This window comes from Pseudorasbora parva, chromosome 3 (genome assembly GCF_024679245.1).
Source record: "Pseudorasbora parva isolate DD20220531a chromosome 3, ASM2467924v1, whole genome shotgun sequence".
NCBI classification, from domain to species: domain Eukaryota; kingdom Metazoa; phylum Chordata; class Actinopteri; order Cypriniformes; family Gobionidae; genus Pseudorasbora; species Pseudorasbora parva.
In genome coordinates, this window is record NC_090174.1 from 43,519,061 (window position 1) to 43,540,212 (window position 21,152).

Here is a 21,152-nt window from a genome sequence, read left to right on the forward strand (position 1 = left end):
TACATGTCTATTGTGGTTTAGTCATCAAATCAATTCCATTATTGTTGGTATCAGTTTAGGATGAAATAAACATAAATTGGATTCCCTTCTTATGATCTCCCTTTTTGGTCTTTATGCTTTGATAGTTGTCAAAACTACTTTATATTTAGTTGTTAAAATTACTTTTACGATCATTTGTAAGATAAATAAAGAAATAAAATAATACAAATCTTTTGCAGGTATCAAGAGGACACATAAAAACATCAATTTAAACTTTAATTTGAATCTTTTTTATCACACTTTCAGTGAGAGCGATTGCTTAAGGAAATATATTTTTTTACAAGGCAAACTATATATAATTTTGTTATTCTCTACTATACATTTATGCATATTTTTTTTCTATTTACTGCACAATTACTTAACTAAGCTATAAATTGCCTTGTGAAATATGTATGCGGTATATTTTAATAATAAAAATCTTTTTAATGAAGATTCATTCTTTTTTATAGTTTTTGGACATTGCTCTATGTGTTAGGGATATAATACGGCCATCTGCAGGTTTGTGGAAAAACTCTTATAGTTAGAAACTCTTATAGAGTAGAATTATAGATAAAGAAAGAAAGTGCAATTACCACAAATATCCACTAGGTCCACAGGGACTTCTTTCATTTTCACTTCATTTTTCTTGATGCTTCAACTTCTCCTCACAACTTTTATATATATTTTATATATATACATTCTAAAATGCATTCCAAATCTGCAGTTTTGTATTTATTTCAGTTGTTCTCTGATGTATTTTGATTACACATACATTTGCAGAAATTACTTGACTATTATCACACAGGCTACTATTTATCCCACAAAATTATTTATCACAAATATTTTTTTAGAACAAAAGATGAATTTTAAAAAGTAAATAAAACCAACACAATACAAAACAAAACAACAGAACCATTAAACAGTTATGAACAGGAGTGAGCGAAGAGTTCACAGAACTTCCATCATTCTTTTATCTGCTCTATGTGTTTGTTTTAAAACACTGCCATCGTGTGGAACACGCACTGTATTTTTTTTTTTTTATAAACAATTTTCTTCGGTAGGCTATGTTTATCTCATTGACTTTTATTCGTGCTTGCCTTGTACATAGATTATCTCGACGCCCCTAGTGTTCTCTGCTTTTGAGGATCAGTCTGTGTTTGTGCAGTCATGGAGACACTTTCTTAAAAGAGTCCTCGCGCGCAGCCATTTTTCAGCTGGAGAAACTTTTGGAAGTAACTGTTATTTGATTGCAAACACGAGAGCGGATTTCAAAGGTAAGGAGATATGCAAAATACTTTATTTATTTGAGTTTACCTGTGTCCTTTCCGGTTTTTCGCTTCTATCTTTAGGATGCCGTTTTATTTGGACGTAGCAGGCTAAGTTAAATATACAATGCAATAAGCGCTCTGTAGGTTTTTAATTTTTGTTTGTACGTTAAGAAATGTAAGTTTCGTCTTCAAAGCTGTTTTGAGACTGTAAAATGGAATAGTGTATTGTGCTTCATGCGCCAAAACCCTAGTTTTAAATGTATAACGGTCTTTTTATCCTTTGCAGTATATGCCATGTATTTTGAAGAGTTTTACCACACGACTACATCTGGAGTGACTCTGTTCCTCTGTGCCTTCGCTCTGCTCTTGCTGGCTCTCCATGGTCGACGAAAAGGACCAGCCGGTTTCTCTCCCCCAGGTCCCAGACCTTGGCCATTAGTGGGCAACCTTTTCCAGATTGGGGAACAAATCCATTTGTCACTAACTAACATGAGGGGTCAGTATGGGGATGTATTCCAGATGCAAATGGGTTCTCTTGTGGTAGTTGTTTTGAGTGGCTATTCTACAATCAAGGAGGCTTTGGTGCGGCAAGGAGAGGCATTTGCTGGACGGCCTGACCTTTTTACATTCTCTGCAGTCGCTAATGGTACCAGTATGACATTTAGTGAGAAGTATGGCGACGCTTGGGTGCTTCACAAAAAGATCTGCAAAAATGCCCTGAGGACCTTCTCTCAAGCTGAGCCCAGAGACTCAAGCGCCTCTTGTCTTTTGGAGGAACGTATCTGCACAGAGGCCATGGAGTTGGTGGAGGCTCTTAAGGAACAAGGAGATAAGGTTGGAGATTCAGGGCTCGACCCAGTTAAGTTGCTAGTGACCTCAGTTGCAAATGTGGTTTGCACTCTGTGTTTTGGCAAGCGGTATGCCTATAACGATAAAGAGTTCCTCAACATCGTCCACATCAATAATGAAGTGCTGCGCCTCTTTGCTTCAGGGAATCTGGCAGACTTTTTTCCCATCTTCCGTTACCTGCCCAGTCCGTCTCTGCGAAAGATGGTCCAGTACATTGGCAGAATGAACAGCTTCATGGAGCGCAACATCAGAGAACATCTCATCACCTTTGATAGGGTAATGTTGAAATAAACGTCGGAGAAGACAAAGCATTCCTGCAGGAACATGATTATTTGATCCCATAGTTGAGTGGCAGATTGTTAGTGTCAGAAGCCTCAGATTACTTCTCTTCTCATTAAGAGGTTATGAATGTACTCCATACATTTATACATCCCTCATTAGCAGAAAGTGAAAGTGTGTGTGTCTGTGTATATGTATTAATGTAAATTTGGGGTGAACATTAATTAAAATCGATTTCTTTGGAAGAAGTCTCTTATGCTCACCAAGGGTGCGTTTATTTAATCAAAATACAATACAGTACATTCAATAAAACAGTAGCTTTGTGAAATATTTTTAATATATATTAAAATGTAATTTATTAAAGAAATGTCAAAGCTGAAATTTCAGCATTATTACTCCAGTCTTCAATGTGACATGATCATAATTCAGAAATCATTTTAATATGCTGATTTGGTGCTCAGGAAACATTTCTTATTAGCAATTTTGAAAATAAAGGTCTTTACTGTCACTTTTTATCATCCTTGGTGAATTAGAATCTTACTGGCCTCTAACTTTGAACAGTGGTATAATGGTGATTATTATTATTATTATTTTTTACACATTGTGGTCAGTAACTATTTGATCTGACCTATACAAAATATAATGAGATTTCTCTTTCAGAGCACCTGTGAAGTGATGATTTATGTCTGTTTATGCAAACTAAAATATTCACATGCACAGTTTTTGTTGTAAACAAAGTATGCATGTGGTGGGAAGGCACCCGCATACATGGCCAGGAACAAGAAGGATGTAAATGTCATTTAAAAGGAGTACACATTCACAGTTAATTTACCACATTTGAAACATTTTGCTAATCTTTTTTTGTTGTTGTTGTTGTTGTACAGAACTGTATCCGGGACATCACTGATGCCCTTATAGCAATGTGTGAGGACAGGCATGAGGATGAGGAAACGGCTGTGCTCAGCAACTCGCAGATTGTCCACAGTGTCATTGACATCTTCGGAGCTGGTGAGAGACCAGGATTCTAGAAAATAAATGTGAACAGCATTGTGTTTTTAGAAATACAACAGAAAAATGTACATCTAGAGCCAGATGTTTTTTTCTGGCTCTTTGTTGTCATAGGGGAGGCACTGCAGATTGATCTAGAATCAGACCTTGAGTTTTTCTGAGAAATTGCTTTTAGATATGTTTTTTATCTGCTTTTGGCTCATGCTGTTGTTCTAGTTCATTAAACAGTATTTAACCAGCCCCCATGAGGAGCTCAAAACAATAATTTTCATTCTTTTAGCATGAGAACAACCCACAACACATCTTCTGTCGATGAGGTTGCCCATATGCAAATTTTGACTTGTGTCTTGAGGCTGTTTACAGATTATGATCATAACCAATGCCTTTTTTTCCTTGTAGGGTTTGACACTATCTTCACCGGTTTGCAGTGGAGTCTGTTATACCTGATCAAGTTTCCAGACATACAGGCTAAAATCCTCCAGGAGATAGGTGAAGACTAGAAAGGGCCAATCAAATCAACCTTTGTGTGTACTGAAAAAAAAAAAAAAACTAAACCCATCATGCACATCCCTTTCTTCAGCTGTTTTGCGGCATCCTAGGAAAACTGAATCTGCATTTGCTGGGATTTGTGGTTTGTTGTGAGACCGACACAGGAAACCAACAATTTGATACACAATTTTGAAAGTGGAGCTTGATAGAAAACTTAATTTGCCTTTATGTAGCCTAGCCTGGAATCTTTTGGAATTTGGAACAGGAAATTATTTTGTTTAAATGAGATCTTATCTAGAGGGTTGTTCAGAAGTGACTGCAAACAGAGACATCTAAAAAACAATTTAATATGATCTGTTGAACTGAAGACAAACTCTGTGATAAAGTATATTATCAAATTTGCTGTTTGCAAGCTTGTGTACATTTTGTCGCACAACTCAGTGTCTCTTTTGCAGTCAGTGGGTGGCATCTCGCCAATAAATTGCAGAGGTCGACTACACAGTGAGCTCATATTTCCTCAATGAGCTTCATTCCCTCAAGCGTTTAGTCCGCTTGGGTCTCGCACGATTGCTCACAGTAATCTGTTGACGCCAGGCTCCCTCTGGAATTGACCGAAAATGAGGTCTGTTAAGAAATGTCCTGATTTTTGTTGTAGCTTTTTCTTTTAAAGAAAGTTTCCAGTACTAAAACAATTTGTGAGGTCCAAAATAATATATTATTCATGACAAATTTCTTCATCCTCTGTTCTGGGTGTTTATTATTTGCTATATGTGCTTTCCTAGATAACCAGGTTGGTATGAACAAGTTTCCACAGTTTAAAGACAAGCCGAACATGCCATACACGGAAGCTTTCATATTTGAAGTGTTTCGTCATGCGGCCTACATGCCTTTCACCATACCTCACTGGTGAGTACATTTTTCTTTGTTTATAGTATCATAGTATTGTAGCATCACACTATAATCATAGGACTGCATTCATAAACAGATACTCACATTTTCTTTTATCATGTTATCCAGCACAACTGAAAACATTATACTGAATGGATACTTCATACCCAAAGACACATGTGTGTTCATCAACCAATATCAAGTCAATCACGACATGTAAGTATCACATTCCTGCCACATTCTTATTATATTTGGCTCTCTTTATTACATTAATATGTATTTATTACATTAATATGTATTATTTATAATATGAACTATAATGAATATAATATAATAAAATAATCCTAAAATAATATTACGTAATTTAATATATACTGCCATTCAAAAGTTTTTGATCTGTAAGAGTTTTTATGTTTTAGAAGAAGTCTCGTATGCTCACCAAGGCGCCGATCACAAAGAACGCGTTTTTAAGGTTCGAAAACGCAAGGCGCACTGCACTGCCTTTTTTGGTAAGCGTTTTTTCATTCATTTCATTCGTTTTTAAAAAAAATGTTTCTAGGCAACCCCCGAATCACCTGTACTGTCAGTCAAATCAATGTAACGTTCAACACAACGGAAGGCCCGCCTCTCCATTCATTCGATTGGACAAAAGAAAATAAATGCGATGACGTTGGACGCTTTTCCGCCATAATAGTTGATTTTTTTTCAACTTCATGCGCTCGGAGTGCTCCTTCAAAAACTGCGCAGCAAGCGGTTAAAACACGAGGCGCCCAGGGCGCATAAGCAGCGCGCATAACGCTCTCTGCCAACCGAAATCCATTCAAAAAAGGCGCCTCTCGCTGCAAAAAAACGTTCTGTGTGATCGGGGCCCAAGGCTGCATTTATTTTATAAAAAAAACTTTCAATATTATCAGATATAATGAGATATAAAACATTGGGTTTGTTTGATAAAGACGTTTATGAGGCCTGTGATGGTTGCCGCTTTCAATACAATCTCTCCTCTCCCCCATGTGAACTGACAGGGGAGCTTAAGCTCAATAAATATGCTAATCTTATCCAATCCTAGCCGTGGGCATTTACTTCCAAGTCTCCGGTGCTGCACGCCCTCAAAACCCAACGTTCTGGAGAGAGCCTCAAAACCAGTGTAGAAAATAGCCTATTATTTATTAGTTATGATGTTTTTGAATGTAAAAATCACACACACATCATTAGTTGACCTCAGACAACAGTATAAAAAAATAAAAAAGCCAGTTCATGACGCGTTTAATATTTCACAAAATTACAGTTTTTAAAATTTCTATTTATTTTTTTCTTTTTCTTTTTAATACAATAAATGCAGCGTTGGTGAGCAGGAGACTTCTAAAAACATAAAAAATCTTAATAAAATAAACTTAATATATAATATAATAATATGCTTTCATAAATAAAATAACTGAATTGAACTTATTATTTGGCAAAAAAGTGACATTTGGGGTGATCCTGAGGCTTTCCGACCAGAACGATTCCTCACCCTGTCTGGCCATCTAAATAAAAATGCCATTGAGAAGGTAATGATTTTTGGCATGGGAATACGGCGTTGCCTCGGTGACAGCTTTGCCCGTCTGGAGATGTTTGTGTTCTTAACCACCCTGTTGCATCGTCTGCACATAGAGAATATTCCAGGGCAGGAGCTTGACCTGAGCTCTACATTTGCCCTCACCATGAAGCCCAGACCCTTCCGAATAAAAATCTCACCTCGTAACTAAACTATTATGCTCTGTGTTCCAGATGTTATTTTTTATGCGCACCAAATGGACATACAGTGCACCTCAGAATCATTGCTGAGGTCACAGCACAAAGCTAATGTTGGCGATCACTGGACTTCTAGACTAATTTGTCACTAATGCTGCCTTTATGTGCCATCGGAAACTTCATAATTCCATTTCAAAAGTCTTAAAGGTGCCCTAGAATGATTTGAAACAATATGTTAAATTGTTCTCTGATATCTACATAGAGGGTATGTAGCTTATTTAAGGGCAACAATTATTCAGATACATTTTTACAGGTCCATTTACAACCCTATAAATTGTCCCTAAGATGTAATGCTCTGTTTTTGCCTTATTTGGAAGAGTCATGAATATTAATGTTGAGCTCTGCTCTGATTATTCTGGCTTATTTCAGCAGCTCACAGCAGTTCAGCGAAGCGGCTCGTGAGTCCTGACCGTCCTGAAAGAACACAGACAGACTAAATGACACTTTAAGCAGAACATCTCAAATGGAGATTGATTAAATGCAGCTTACTTGTTTAATGGTGTTTTCAGATCATCCTCGCGCGAGAAAGAGCTTGCGTGCTTGCGGTTGCCAGATTTCAGTCATATAAACCAAACAGAGCTTTTCTGTGAAAAGAACACATCTGGTGTTTTACCTAAACATGTCCAATCTGGCAACCATACGAACGCGAGCTCTCTCGCGCGCGGATAATCTGAAAACACCAATAAACAAGTAAGCTTCATTTCAGCAATCTCCATTTGAGATGTTCTGCTTAAAGTGTCATTCAGTCTACATTTTAGACTTGTCTTTTTTTGTCAATGATATTGCATGTTTATATAACGTTAGTCACAATGTAGGCTACGCAGTGACTGTGATGTACTCTTAATACAAGCATGCAAAAAACATCATAGGAAACACCATACTTCAGTTCTCAAAAAACTTATATTTTTACAAAATGAATAGCCTTGTCAAATGACTGTCGTTTTAACTTATATGGTGGAAAAGGTGACGTCCCATGCACAGCCTAAACATGATGTGTGTCATGAGAGCTAGAGATAGCAAACGTTTTTGCTATCTTGGAGTGTCTTGTTTACTTGCAGTCTTAATGATTCGGCTATGTCAGCTCCGCCTGAAAATGAACATGTTTGGACAGATGCAAATATTGGGGGCGTACATATAAATGATCCCCAAAGCTTGTGTCACGGTTTGGCCTTATGTTTAGAAGCACTTATTTTTCCGTGGTGTTTTTGATTTACGAGATTTACATATGACGTAGGAGGCAGTGGTGTTTGAGACTCACAGTATGTGATGTCCATGTACTGAACTTTTATTATTTCACTATGGCAAGGTTAATTCAATTTTTCATTCTAGGGCACCTTTAATTAAAAGCTTGTTGCATTCAAGTGCTTTGTTGTTGGAAGAACAGGAATATGGAGGACACCATATTTATTCTTGTCTATTTATTGGAAAAATCATATTAAAACCAAAATGATATAGTATCACTGATGACCATATCAACTTTTATGATGCTATCCAGTCCGCTTTCTGACGATTCTGTAATTTCAGTCGAATATAAGCTATTTTTGCTGTGTCTAAAAAAATACGCTACAAATGATTACTCGTATATGTAAATATGCACTACATTAATGACACGACGATCTAGCTGTTTTGGGGGAAAAAAACAAATAAATCCCATTACAGCTAGTTCTCCCCTCTACCATGTCTAAAGTTTATTGCACGGCCATCTCGGGAATTTGGGTATCAAAATTATTTCCAAACTTCCCAGTGGTAAACGCTACATCAGAGGGCGTTCATGTACAATTTTTACTTAGGAAACTTGTATTTACAATAGCTCTGTTAGCATGTAAAGGCAGCAAAACAATCATTTCCCATCTGGTCTTTTCTCTACCTCTGTTTAAATGGATGTAAACTTTGTCATGCCACTGTTTTAGTATTCAGATAAACTGTTACTTGAATGTTTGTCCTTTTGTCCTCTGCACTTATCAGTATTTGTGATAATGCTTGTAAGTGGTCTGGATACTGTTTTTCTCACAGATATTTGAAACAACATAGAAAGCAACTCTGTATTTCAGGGGCTTTGAAGATTTGAACATGTATGTGAATCAGTGAAAGAAAATCAAATAATATTATTGAGGATTTTGCATAAATGAACAAATTATGTTGATAATTGAATTAAAAAGTAATCCATTTCAATTTATAATTTTGTATAGTCGATACATTATAAGTCTATCATGTAATTAAAATGTATGTTAACAGTCTTATTTGACATCACATAATTTAATAGATTAAAGGACAGTTAAAAAATGTACATTTGCTTGGGTTTTTTGTGTGTTTTTTTCATTTTTATTTTCAACGTTTGTGACGAGATGACTGATTCAGATATGTTTGTCTCAGAATAATAAGCATAATAAACCATGAACTGGTATTTAGGTACACTACCATTCAAAAGTTTGGGGACAGTTTTTTTTTATTTTTGGTATAAAGAAAAACTTTTTAATCAGCAAGGATGTATTCAATTTGTTCTTTTGAACTTTCGGATCATTAAAAAATCCTGAAAATTCCCGAAAGAAAAGTTTCTTTAGTACGGAAGCGTATTGCATTCACTTGAGAGGAAAAAACATCTACTCTGTTTTACTTAATTAACAAGTTAATTATCTCAGAATTACGAGAATTTTTCATGAATAAAAAGTTTTTGTTGTTTTTCTGAATTAATGACTTAATTTTTAATTAATAAAATGTTTTTGCTCTGTTTTTCTGAATTAATCATGTGGTGTTCGGGTCAGTTTGACCCAGAGAAGATTTTCTTTTTCCCGAAAATACTAGTTAATGTTATCGCTTTGGACTGAAACTAAAGCCCCTTTCACACTGCACGTCGGACCCGCAATATTCCCGGAACATTGCCGGGTCGCCTTCTGTGTGAAAGCAACCACGTCCCGGGATTGATTACCGAATTCGACCCGGGTCGGGGACCTAGTAACACTGCGGGGTTCGATCTGGGACGAGCGCTGTGTGAACAAAAGCCGAAACTAATGCCGCAACGTGTACAGTTATCGTGCGACTCCTAGAGCTTGTTTTTTCAATAATACAACCCTGCAGTGCCAGAAGAGCTAGAGAGCTAGGTGTTTTAAACGCAGAGTGTGTTCGTATACAAAAGAAACTAAAATGAAACAAGCAGAAATGTGCGCAAACTGGACACAAGTCGAGACCACGGAGCTCCTTACTATCCGCGCTGAAGCTGAGATTGCTCGCCGTTATACGTCACATCCGGATGTCACGTGTCAACTCAACCCGGGACCGTTAAGCGTTGTGTGTGAAAGCGCACATATTACGGTATTTCGCTGGCAGTGTGAATGGACCAAATCTAGCGGCCCGGGAACAAATGCCGGGTCGAAATATCAGTGTATTTGCCGGAATCGCAGTGTGAAAGGGGCTTTAGTGACTTTGTTCCCAAAGGGTTTAACTAAATCTCATTTTTTGGGGGGAAATTTTCTTTGGACCTGGACCTGGGGCCCTTGGACCTGTGCATGTATCGATACATTTATACACACGATACCCAGACACACACGTTAAAACACACAAACTTTTTTGAGTATTACACACATTCTTTTCCACAGAGAGAAATTTGATCCTACCCTAACCTGCATCTAATATGCATTTATCCATCTGACATTTACACACACACACACACACACACACACACACACACACACACACACACACACACACACACACACACACACAATTAATTCAGAAAAACAGAACAAAATAAAAATTTTGCATTTAGTTATGTAAAGGTGTGTTGTGTTTGAAATTGCCCCCTAAACCCTTATTCACTAGTCCCTACATTACTACACTAATATAGTCCACTTGAAGGAGTGAATGAAAACAAGTGAGTGAATTTGGACACTGTATGCACCGGAACAACAAATGGCTGCCCCTCAAATAGTGCCTTTTTTAAGGGTATCGATTTTGGAGCCACAGTCAATATGATCTGCTTAATTTCAAGCTGAGCATCAGGAAGGGGATTTAAGTGACTTTGAATGTTTGTTGTTGCCAGACCTGAGTATTTCAGACACTGCTGATCTACTGGGATTTTCACACACAACCAGCTCTAAGGTTTACAGCATGAATCCATCTCAGTGGTTTAGCTGGCGGTGGTGTAATTGGGTGGGGGGCTGGGGGACATTGCCACACTTGGCACACTTTGGGACTCCTAGTAGCAATTGAGCAACGTTTAGATGACACAGCCTACCAGAGTATTGTTGATGACCATGTTCATCCCTTTATAACCACAGTGTACCACAGTATATAATAGAGTACTTTTAGGATGTGGTGGAATGGGAGATCACTGAAGTGCAGCTGAAAAAACACCTTGTTGAATCTATGCCACAAAAAGGAGTTCTGAATGCAAAAGAGGGTCCAACCTGGTACAATATTTAGTGGCTGGTGAGTATATAAAAAAACAGAAAACAATATTTTTTAATAATAATATTTCACAATATTACTGTTTATTGTATTTTTGATCAAATAAATGCAGCATTAAAGCTACACTATGTAACTTTTCCATCCGCTAAAGAGCACCTATTCAAAACAAAGGTGTAGTTTGATGACACCAGGTTTGAGCTCAGAATCTTGGGACGTGTGGTCTTCACCTCACAGCCAGTGGAAAAGAATCAGGATAGGACTCGGGCAGAAATCATGTTCATGAATGTGGTTATTAACATTACTGTAGTGTGAAGCAGAACAGGGCCGAGTGTTGTGGAGCTGAGCAAGGCCGCTGGAGCGATTGTTACGCAAACACACTCCTCATGAGCAGCGGACTTTTATTATGATGGGACAGTCGTCGGTGCCATTTCCGCTTTTCCGATCATGAGTATGAGGAAACACAGTTCTGTTTATCATATCAAATACATTTAAGTGTGTTTAAAACTGTTATGATGTTACTCTGCGCGTACGTTCAGCGGCTGCTGTAATACTTGTTGCACTGCTAAGAGTAAAGCGTTTCTGCCAAATAACACCGGAAACCAAGAGTAACACAGATATGATGCAATTGACAGGCGACTCCCTCAGACATCCCGGCTCCTTTGTTAAAATATAAATTTTCTCACAATTTAATGTTCGAAACATTTGGGATATTGTAAGAACTCAACTTTACAAAATATATAACACTGTTTTTTTGTTGTTGATATTTTACTGCAAAATCTTACATTGTGCACCTTTAATAAACATGGAACTTTTTTCAGAAACATTAAATATCTTATGGACCACAAATACATTTCACTCTAAAGATAACATTTTAAAGAATACTGTATTTTAAATATCCCTACAGGTCTCTTATGGTCTTCTTCTTCTTTTGGCTTTTCCCTTCAGGGGTCGCCACAGTGAAATCATCTGCCTCCATCTAATCCTATCCTCTGTATCTTCTTCTCTCAGACCGACTACCTTCATGTCCTCCTTCACTACGTCCATAATCCTCCTCTTTGGTCTTCCTCTTGACCTCCTGCCTGGCAGCTCTAACCTCAGCATCCTTTTACCGATATATTCACTCTCCCTCCTCTGAACATGTCCAAACCATCTTAACTTGGCCTCTCTAACTTTGTCTCCAAAACATCTCACATGTGCTATCCCTCTGATGTACTCATTCCTGATCCTATCCATCCTCGTCACTCCTACAGCTCTCTTATGGTATTCTTTAGTTTTCCTTGGACTTTTTGTACTTGTAGCTTTATACTTCTTATTTACAGGTTGTAAAATAAGACTATACATTTATGGAGATTAACACTGTCCTCAAACCATCACATGGGAATTTCATGTCCCCAGGTCACTGTGTTCTGCCTTGAGATCTGAATGCGTGACAGCGTCAGTCAGTACAACTCAGTTGCTCTCATTTGCCTCCTGTATTTGCCAAGTGAGGCTTCATTCACGCTCATTTTCTTTTCACACATTAGCAGCATACGTTGGCCAAGTGATTTCATCATCGGCGCTCGTTCCACTGATCCCTCCACTGGGCACTGTATGTGACTTATTGGGTTACATGCGATGGCCTGGCCCACCTTTGCCTTCGGCATTAGCCTGACACGCACATGTAGATAAGGGGTGAAAAGGGGTGAATACACGCAAATTCCTTCTCACAAAAAGGAAACACTTTACCAACAAAAAAGGCCTTGAATGGAGCTGCAATTACTGAAATGTAGATATTTGATACTTTTTTGTTTGTTTGTTTTAAATGAAATGTACATTTTCCAGTATTTATATGTTGAGAAATGGTTAATAGGGTATATAACATGCATAAACAAGTGTAATTTAAAACAGCCATATCTCCAGGACTATATGGAAGTTTAGACGTCTTCTTCCACAGGCTGACCTGACTTCAATTTTAAAATCACCTGTGAAGTACACATACTGTTAATGAGACATACATATGTGCTTACACAGTAAAAAGGTACGATTTTTGGTAAATAATGTACATACCTCTTTCAGCTGAGCAATTTCCTTGCTGTCTATGTTCCTTTGAGCGTTGTTGGTGATGGCTTTCACTCGAGTTGCATATCTGGAAGATTTTAAATATTGTATTACTGTATATTCCTTTAATAACAGCCTTTATGCAGCTAAACTATATCAAATTGTATGCTTAGCTTACTCAATATTTCAAATTAAGAACAGAAAACTTAGTGTGGTACAAAATCTAAAGTTACAAACTTATTCTTGAAGTTTATTAACATATGTAATGGATTTCCTTTTTAGTTCTGCTAACTATTTAAGGTTTACAGTGATATGAAGTGAGGTCCAAACATTTTTTATTTAAACCTAAGGGTGAGAATTTTTGATGTAAAACATCTTAATTATGAAGCAAATTTAATTTCAGCTATAAAGCAGCTCCACAGAAGTGTCATCATTCAGGTCAATCAATTAAGGTCAATGTTGTTTCAGTTCATTTACATTATTAATGTTGAAAATTTTATTCATTATGAAATGTTTCATTCATTCTGTAAGCAGCTCTGCAAAAGGCAACGTTTTAGCTCAATCAGCTCAAATCATTAGCTCAAATCAGTTAAATTCTGTTCTGTAACAGTGTCAATGTTTCAAAGTTAGAGTCATTGTCCAGTTCAATTCAGTTCAAATTTGGTTGTTATCAGTGTAAGTGCAGTTAATGATTCCATTATCCAAAGGTGACAGTGGTAAGGATGAGCCTGGTACTGCTATTCATTTTGGTGATTGAACATGTAAGGTACAGGCAAGGTATTTGGTTCTCACATGAGCGAGGTGAGAGTCTCATCCAGGTTGCAGTCAGAGGGAGCGATGTTGAGGAACATGAGGGTCTTGGCATTGCCCCCCAGTGAGTCCTGCATGAGCTGGGTCAGTTTGTTGTTACGGTAGGGCACGTGAGGCTGCTCCATTGACAAAGCTGAAATTACATCTCCCAGAGCACTCAGAGATTTGTTAATAGCGTTTGCCTCCTGGGAAGAAACACACACAATGTGGGACAAAGATTGTCATGACTGGTATAAATAAAATGATAAAAGACTATAGGATAATAAGATTATATTGACTACAATTGGGGGAAAAAATACACTTTAATAAGTAAATATTTTGACATTTTAAGTCACACTTAAAATATCTTTGCCTTAAACAAATTTAAAATATATATAAAAAGTTATTAAAGTAGTATTTGTAAGAAAAACAGTTGAAAAAAAATTAAATGATAAAAAATATATTGTTATAGAAAAGGCAAAAACAGTATTTGGAAACTTTGGGGTTGTCAAACTTTGTGTTTTTTAAGTGATGCTAGTGTATTCTCTAATAATTCACTTTATATACTGTACAGTAATATTATTGATTTGAATGCACTGACACTGTTGGATGAGAACAAAACTTGGACTTGAACCAGATGATGATGATGACCAATGTTTTCAGCAGACATGCTTTATAACTGATTTAACTTTGTTTCATAATGGATGAATTTTGCAACTGAATTGAATCAACATGATCTAACTCAAAGTGAAAAACTACACTATTGCCTTCTGTAGAGCTGCTTATAGCTAAATCAAACTATAAATTATTAACATTACAGTTATTGAATCAAGCTAAATCGACACTGAACTGACTTCATCTGAATGACACTATTGTCTATTTTCGAGCTGCTTTACAGCATAATTGAATTATGTTTTTGATTCTGTTATTGTCCTGTTTATCACTGTAAAGTTGCTTTGAAACATTAAAAATAAAAGTGACTTGACATATTCAGTGAAACAGCAACAAAAAAAGCCATCATGTATTTTTCAATTTTGGTTTAGGTACTTCCATATTAAATGTGACACGTTGTAATAATGACTGTCCAACATCTCAGGTGCACATAAAAGCCAACATGAAGTGTCCAAATACTTTCTGGGGCTACTGTAAATCAGCTTTTAAAAAACCTTCAGCTGGTCATCTTTGGCCCCGGTTTTTGCTGCTCGTTCACTTCCTGCCAGGTCCACCAGACTGAGCTTCCCAAAACTTACACTTCCATTGGTGAGATTTCGACTCTCAATCATGATGCCAATAATCAGGTGAGAGCGGGAACTCTCTACGTTCATCTCTACAAGATGGTGTAATAAAAATGGAAACATGTTTCAAAATGAATTTGACACCAAATGTTGCTTATGTAAACGATAGGTGATAGATGACTGCATGCAAAGATGTAGAGAGAAAATTTATTTGTATTTGTTCAAGAATGCTATAAGCGTTCAAGAATACATAAATAATGTTAATGCTCTTTATAACCCTAAATCACTCATTTAGGCCGGTTCTCAGACCCATCACGCCGTTAAACTCTAGGACCTCCTCCCTTGTTATGAAGTTTGGCCTCAGTGCCAGGTCATTATGTTCTTACCGTGCATTCATACTGAGTGTAACTAAAGCAATTAATCCAAACCATTTAACCAGAGTCTTCATTAAGAACATACTTGTGGCCGCAATGTGGCGATTTGCACAGCCCTGCTCAAATAATGCAAAGAGTTCGCCGGCACTGGCTGCCTCTTTTGTCTCTGCTCCCTGGGCAAACACAAGCCCCTTTCTGTCCCTCTTAATTTCGATTCGCTTGTTGAAAGCTTCAGCGGGGCTCACAAAGAGATCCTGTAGGCGGTCGTTGTACAGCTCCAGCATGTAGGCTGAAACCTGAGGACGGCCAAATGAAAGGAGTTCTTTTGGGACTGTTTCAATTCAGCTCAAGAAACACGTACTATACCTGAACATACCTTAAACTCAAATTTAGACTCATTATCCTGAATGATCTCAAAGATCTTGGTGAATGTTCTGGGAATGATTCCTGGGTTCCTCCGATCTCTGTCTCCAACCATTGTGAAGGTTTTCCCTGAACCCGTATGGCCATAAGCAAAAATGCATACGTTAAATCCATCAATTGCACACTGGATTAACCTAGAAAAAATTATGCATCTTAGCATCTTCATCTTAAGAAAAGCTGCCCAAATGTCATTTCTTATTGCTCAAAGGAGTTTCACAAAAAAAAAAAAAAAATCATCATTTACTCACTCTCATGCCATTTCAAACCATATGAGTTTCTTCCGTGGAGCACTGATGGAGAAATTTTAAATGATGTTGTATAATGAATTATTAGCTTCAGCACCCAGGATATTCCTCACAAATTCATCTTTTGTGTTCCACAGAAGAAAGAAAGGTTGCGGGCGATGTAAGGTTGAGTAAACAAAGACAGGATTTTCATTTTTTGGGTGAGCTATTTCTTTAATTTAACACATTTTTTTTTCAGCAAAATGTATAAAAAGTAAGTCTCGGTATAATATTTACCCACTGGACTCCATGAAGACCTCCTCTTGCGTACACTCTGTGTTGAAGATCTTGTCAAACTGAAACTCGCGAGGTCCTCGAGGGGTCTCCAGGATCACAGAGTAGTCATCAAGACAAGCAACAATGGCCTGACCTCTTCTTGCCTGCTCTGCAAGAGTCAGTGGCCTTATTCGACAGAATACTCTGATCTTACCTGTACAGGGCCAGACATAAAGTTAGAGACAACCTTTTAAGGCATAAAAATGAACTTATTTGATTAGTGACCAAGTAAACTTGAATTCATTTTACATCATGACTTTTCTATTACATTTCTAGTTGTAGATTTTCATAACTTATTGTATATTTTACCTTTGAAAAGTTTGCAGTACTGCATTTATTCAACAATTATGCATTAAGTTGTTTAAAGACCTGACAGTAAAGATTTTTTTTACTGTAATTTTGCTCAAAAAACTGCAGCCTTGGTTGAGCATGAGAATATTTAAAATATTATGTATTTAAGCCTGGCAAATCATTAAAAGCCTTTCATGGACAAAAATGCTGGTAGCGTCTTCTTTTTTTAAAATCTGTAATACTATTGGATTTGAATACAACTGACAAATTGGAAACAAGAATGTCTGGGAAACCAGTCAAGGGTCTTGGAGATATTTGGCCCAAAGTCTCAGATAAAAACTGAATACCCAAAAAGGGCTATTCCAGTCCCTGTTGGCCACAGGTCCTATATAAACTAATTTCTGTCTTAAGTCAAACTGTAAACCTTTCAGCATATCCTGATTTTGCAGAGTTCCTGGCTCAATATTTATATTTGGCTCAATATATCATTCCTGTCGTAAATTTTATCCTAATCATATCCCTACCCCTAAACCCTCCAATCCCTAAAAACAGAGGATGAATAACAGAAGCACCTAACCCTGGTTTTAAGCCTTAACTTGACATTAATATTAAAATTATCCCTCAAATCTGATTGGCTGATTGGAATGTTAAACTTGGTTGCCTTTCATGTCCTCCACCATGTTGTAGTACTTCTTCCTCAAGGTTCTTTCAGCTGAGTAGTTTTCAACAATCTTCTTGTTTTCATCTTTGATTTGCTTTAACTAGAAAAGAGAGATACGAAATATAAGTGGCAAATGATCATAAATGGCAAAACAAAAAACTAACTCAATGCAATTCAGTCACTATGATGTTTTAGAGAGTATAATATTAGTTTAGATTATACATTGAAAGATATATTTTTCTTGGCTGTGCTCACCTCAGCTTGAAGTAATAACAACTGCTGCCCCACACTTTTAGCAGTTTCAGAGTTTAAGAATCCATTGTTTTGGAAATCCTCCTCAAATTTCTAAAATGAGAAGGAAAATGTCTGTATGAAGTGAGGATGGTACAGAATAAATTGTTTGTGTGTGTGTGTGTGTGTGTGTGTGTGTGTGTGTGTGTGTGTGTGTGTGTGTGTGTGTGTGTGTGTGTGTGTGTGTGTGTGTGAGAGAGATAGTTTGTGCTTTACTCTGACTCTTTCATCCAGCTCTGCCTCCCATGCCTCATTCATGTCAGTCTCTAGAATAGCACAGAATGAACTTATATAGACATACATCCAAAAAGAGACAATCATTTACACAGTTACCAATTTACCATATTTACCAATGACATTGGGTTTAGCCCCTGCTCTGATGCACTCCAAAGCCACCTGTATAACCTGTCGATGGAGTAAACTGGCCTGTGATTCGTCAGCCACCTGTGGCTCTGCCCTGAGTTAACATGCGTTATTCAGTTAGCTAATGCTTATTTACTGAGTTTGATAGTTTTAAGCTATATTCTGACTCTTAATAAACCATGCCATTATCCTACATTTTCTTCTGTGCATCCTCTCGTTCCTCATGACTCTTCTGGCTGGACTCTTCCAGTGTTTGGCTAAGACTTTCTTTAATCTCGGCCAGAATTTTTTGGTTGTCTTCCGCCATTTGGTCAAACTGCTGTTTAGCCTCTGCCAATTCAGCATAAACATGATGAGCCTGGAATACACAATGCAGGAAAGCTGTTTTGAATGATCAATTTAAAGGCACATAGTAGCATTTTGTTAGCAGTTTTAGTCCACACACACTCTTTTTTATAAACTGAAAACTATATAATAATAAAACAAAATGACCTGTTGTATAACAGCACTGAGGAGGCGAGAATATTCGGACTGTTTTACAGGATCTGTCACACGCTCTTGTTCTTCCATGAGCATTGAGATCTCTCTCTCCCTCTTCAGCAGATTATCCTTTAACATTTCCAGATGTGCTTGTGCTCCATCTAGTGGTGCATCAGAGTCCCTACTGTCCTGATAGCAAAGGTGTGTATAGCACAATTAAAGCACGTTTTCTCACAGAAATCACACATGCCAAGTTACCTCATCACCACATGAATGATAAATACCACTACACGTCTTGCTTTCTAACTCTAAGTCTTTTAGAATGAAGATGGTCTTAAAAGCTGGAAGAGCCATTTTTATTGATTTTCTACCCTTTCTTCAGATGTGTTCAGATGTGATTGATTCTTCTCCTGAAAGTCCTCAAGCATCTCCTGGACCTTCCCAATCTCTGCCCTGGTCAAATGCAGCTCCTGCAGGGCTGTTAAAGAAACAGAGACTAATTTTAAAATGTCACATCCTAATAGGCTATGTCTTTTTAACATTGTAAAATGTTAAAAAATTAAAAACTCTTACTTGATGCCTGGTGGCTGTGAAGGAGGTCCAGTCGGGAGGAGAACAATTCCATCATCTTGTTCTGTAAAAGTTTATTCTATTAAATAGCCAATCTCCAATAGTTATATTACCATAACTTGCCAAAATGTTATACCTTTTCTCTGTCCCAAGAAGCCAAATCTTTTTGTTTTCTCTCCTGAAGCAATTTATGTTGTCCCTGAAGTCTTTCATTCAAATCCTCCAGAGTCTAATCCAAGGAAATGGAAATATTACACAGTTAAAATAGAATGATGAAGACTTTTAAGAGAATAAACAAATAATACTATATGCAGGTCACTATTATGTGAATTACATGTTCTGTGATCAAACCAACGAAAGTTTGGGAAAATCGAGGAAGTACAAGAAATAGTATGATGCTTGTGAATGTGACTCACCCTGACCTTCTCTTCCCAGTATGTGTTTTTTCTGGCCACTTTTTCCTGGTAAATATCTAGGATTCTTTTCAGGGTGTTAAGCTTATTTTGGTAATACCTCTTTATTTTAAGAGCTGTTTTTTCCTACAAACATAATACATATACTTAAGCATCCATAAAATCATTGCATACTTGTTGTTTGTCTGAATGAATGAATGATCAGTAATCAAGCTCATCACCTGATTCTCTCGTGATGCAATGAGAAAGTTCTCCTCCAGTTCTTGAATCATCTCCTGATGTCTGCTCTTCATTGCCATCATATCATCTGTCATCTGTTGGTATAGGTAACAGTCATTTACGATAAAAAATGGTATAGGTATAGGTAACAGTCATTTACGATAAAAATGGTATAGGTATAGGTAACAGTCATTTGGCGTTAAAAAAGATTCTACATAATGGTTGCCCCAGAACTGTTAAAAAAAACTTTAAAATAGTTCACCATTAAAGCTCACTGCAAACCCTAACGCTCAAAATAATTAATTGGTTGGAGTAGAGCCAACTCAAATTAAACAAATTAATAGTAACTTTCTTTTTCTTTTGAGTTCACAAAACTGACAAATCTTAAGTAATCTGAATTGTTTAATTGTTTTAAGATTTATGTATTTGGATGGATTTCTATTTGCCAGCATGCTTTGCCATGACACCCAAAGAGAGTAAATGCTAAATTTAAAGTGATAAATAAAGAATAATGTTAAATTGGAGATTAAGCAGTTTTTAATGTTTTGATATATTCTAGAATAGTTTCTGTTATGTTTTTGTAAGGGGTGGAGGGGTACCACGAGTGGACCATGAGATTAGTTTGAAGCTGAACAGATATAAAGCATATAAAATGTTCTATATTGTTGTACTCATTTAGCAAGTGCTATGTTATGCTAATGTTGTCAAAGCAATTAGCAAGTATTTATTAAATTAGCTGGTAAAGCTAGTTTGCATACAGTCTAAACCACTTTACAGACAATGCAATTTCCCTCCATGTGGCTCTTACCTACTTAAAATTACACTTATGTAAGAATGCTGTTCATCGACTTATCAGCAGCTTATAAATACATTAAAATAGCTGGACCTTGGAAAATTGGCATCCCTCTGTTATTGGATACTGGACTTTTTAACTGGAAGACCTCAGTCAGTCTGTGTCAGCAACAACACCTCGAGCACCACCACACTGAGCACAGGTTCCCCATGAGGCTGTGTGCTCAGCCCACTGCTCTTCAAACTGCTGACTCACGACTGCACTGCCAAGTTCAGCTCCAACCACATCATCAAGTTCGCTGATGACAAAACAGTGTGGCTCATCAGCAACAATGATGAAACGCACTACAGAGAGGAAGTGGCACAGCTGGCGGTATGGTGTGGCACTAATAACCTGTCCCTCAATGTGGGAAAGACAAAAGAGGTTGTGATGGACTTCAGGAGAAACTCCGTTAATCACCCCCCACTGACCATCGACAGCTCTAAAGTGGAGGGAGTCAGCAGCACTTGGAGGTGCACATCGCACAGGATCTCACCTGGACCACCAACATCACGTCACTCTCCAAGAAGCCACAACAGGGCCTACACTTTCTCCGCCGGCTGAAAAGAGCATATCTCCTTCCACCCATCCTCACCATCTTCTGTAGGGGAACTATTGAG

General features: G+C 37.4%; 2 protein-coding genes across 2 annotated transcripts; one reads left to right on the plus strand and one right to left on the minus strand.

The window, feature by feature from the left end:
* The first annotated feature begins 1,135 nt into the window (after positions 1-1,135).
* cyp1d1 (cytochrome P450, family 1, subfamily D, polypeptide 1) lies at positions 1,136-7,265 on the plus strand. Its single transcript, XM_067439027.1, has 7 exons — positions 1,136-1,292; positions 1,573-2,411; positions 3,299-3,422; positions 3,822-3,911; positions 4,694-4,817; positions 4,929-5,015; positions 6,262-7,265. Exons 2-7 carry the CDS (start codon positions 1,581-1,583, stop codon positions 6,542-6,544), a joined length of 1,539 nt encoding a protein of 512 aa, XP_067295128.1. The 5' UTR covers positions 1,136-1,292; positions 1,573-1,580; the 3' UTR covers positions 6,545-7,265.
* Positions 7,266-12,756: 5,491 nt separating this feature from the next.
* LOC137071646 (uncharacterized) lies at positions 12,757-19,795 on the minus strand. The gene is made up of 18 exons (XM_067439827.1): positions 19,703-19,795; positions 19,485-19,607; positions 19,205-19,297; positions 19,072-19,132; positions 18,870-18,976; positions 18,511-18,687; positions 18,213-18,376; positions 18,006-18,112; positions 17,872-17,921; positions 17,620-17,709; positions 17,365-17,464; positions 16,374-16,566; positions 15,806-15,986; positions 15,515-15,725; positions 14,987-15,147; positions 13,824-14,026; positions 13,041-13,119; positions 12,757-12,955 (listed from the first exon to the last, which is right to left on the minus strand). Exons 1-18 carry the CDS (start codon positions 19,793-19,795, stop codon positions 12,908-12,910), a joined length of 2,241 nt encoding a protein of 746 aa, XP_067295928.1. The 3' UTR covers positions 12,757-12,907.
* Positions 19,796-21,152: the final 1,357 nt, after the last annotated feature.

Coding starts and splice junctions, on each gene's coding strand:
- cyp1d1 (XM_067439027.1), top strand. CDS start 1,581: ATGTATTTTGAAGAGTTTTACCACACGACTACATCTGGAGTGACTCTG. Junction 3,423..3,821: donor CATTGACATCTTCGGAGCTG/GTGAGAGACCAG, acceptor TTTTCCTTGTAG/GGTTTGACACTATCTTCACC. Junction 4,818..4,928: donor CCTTTCACCATACCTCACTG/GTGAGTACATTT, acceptor CATGTTATCCAG/CACAACTGAAAACATTATAC.
- LOC137071646 (XM_067439827.1), bottom strand. CDS start 19,795: ATGACAGATGATATGATGGCAATGAAGAGCAGACATCAGGAGATGATT. Junction 17,922..18,005: donor GGCTAAACCCAATGTCATTG/GTAAATATGGTA, acceptor GTGCTATTCTAG/AGACTGACATGAATGAGGCA. Junction 15,726..15,805: donor AGTCTAAATTTGAGTTTAAG/GTATGTTCAGGT, acceptor GGCCGTCCTCAG/GTTTCAGCCTACATGCTGGA.